At 44.7% G+C, this 1,150-nt stretch overlaps 1 protein-coding gene across 1 annotated transcript in view; it reads right to left on the bottom strand.

Moving 5' to 3' along the window:
- Positions 1-207, bottom strand: part of LOC119410374 (homer protein homolog 1-like) — a 9,492-nt gene extending 9,285 nt beyond the window's left edge. The window contains exon 1 of the mRNA XM_037677286.1: positions 197-207. Coding sequence (XP_037533214.1) covers positions 197-207 — 11 coding nt within the window. The remainder of the gene's footprint in view (positions 1-196) is intronic.
- Between the last annotated feature and the right edge of the window lie 943 nt (positions 208-1,150).

Raw genomic sequence — 1,150 nt, 5'->3', positions numbered from 1 at the left:
ACGTGCACGTCACACACACAACCTCAGGAACGTGCACGTCACACACAACCTCAGGAACGTGCACGTCACACACACACTCTCAGGAACGTACACGTCACACACACAACCTCAGGAACGTGCACGTCACACACACAACCTCAGGAACGTGCACGTCACACACACACACTCTCAGGAACGTGCACGTCACACACACAACCTGGGCCTCATGATGTATTTCTATTTTAAACTTTATTTTTCATTGATCTTTATTTATCCAGGTCGACTCATTGAGTCACAAGAACTCATTTTAAAGAGAGACCTGTTTAGGAGCAGGTGGTGGGGGTTGAGTGCCTTGCTCAGGGGCCCAGGGTGGGGCCAATGAGGGTGGAGGCAGGTGTGGGTGTTTCACCTTTTCCACCTCATTTTGATGTTGACGGTACCGGGAGTTGAACCTGTGACTTTCCCATCACAGGCCCATCTTGTAACCTCTGCTCCACCACTCCCCCACATGACATCATATCATACTGGTCATATTAAATCTCACTGGTTTCCTTCCAGATGTGTTAAACTGGTCCCCTGATGTTTGCAGGTGTGTGTGGTCAGTGGATGAAAAGCCTGGCATGAACAAGATGATGCTGGAGATGATGATTTGACGAGAGCTCCCACCTTCTACCTGTGAAGAACAAGAGCAGCTCAGTGAAGGTGCTGAGAGCTGCAGAGAGGCTGATCCATGGAGCTTCAACACAGCAACCTCCAAACATGTCCACCCTCACACACATCGTCTGTGGACACACTGGACCACAGCACAACATCATAACACACTGACAACAACAACAACAACACATTCACTAATGATTCAGACAAATTAAAGTTTTTTTATTGTTTGTTTTACAATTAAAAACAGTTTGTTGTCCACTGTTGTCATCACTCTTTGTTCAAATCCAGGTCTCTCTTGTAAATGAGTCCTTGTGGCTCAGTGGAACTAACCTGTATCAATAAAGGTTGAATGAATATAAATATACACATAATGATTTATTCAACCTTTTATTTATACAGGTTGGCTTCATGGAGCCACAAGGACTCGTTTACAAGAGACCTGCTCCAGACACAACAGGAAACAATGACAACGATAAACTACAGGAAAAATAATACAGATGATATATGTGTATAT

The sequence above is a fragment of the Nematolebias whitei genome, chromosome 5 (assembly GCF_014905685.2).
Source record: "Nematolebias whitei isolate Nwh7 chromosome 5, NemWhi1, whole genome shotgun sequence".
Lineage (NCBI taxonomy): Eukaryota > Metazoa > Chordata > Actinopteri > Cyprinodontiformes > Rivulidae > Nematolebias > Nematolebias whitei.
The sequence above is the reverse complement of the archived record's forward strand: the minus strand, read 5'-3'. Positions and strand labels throughout refer to the sequence as shown.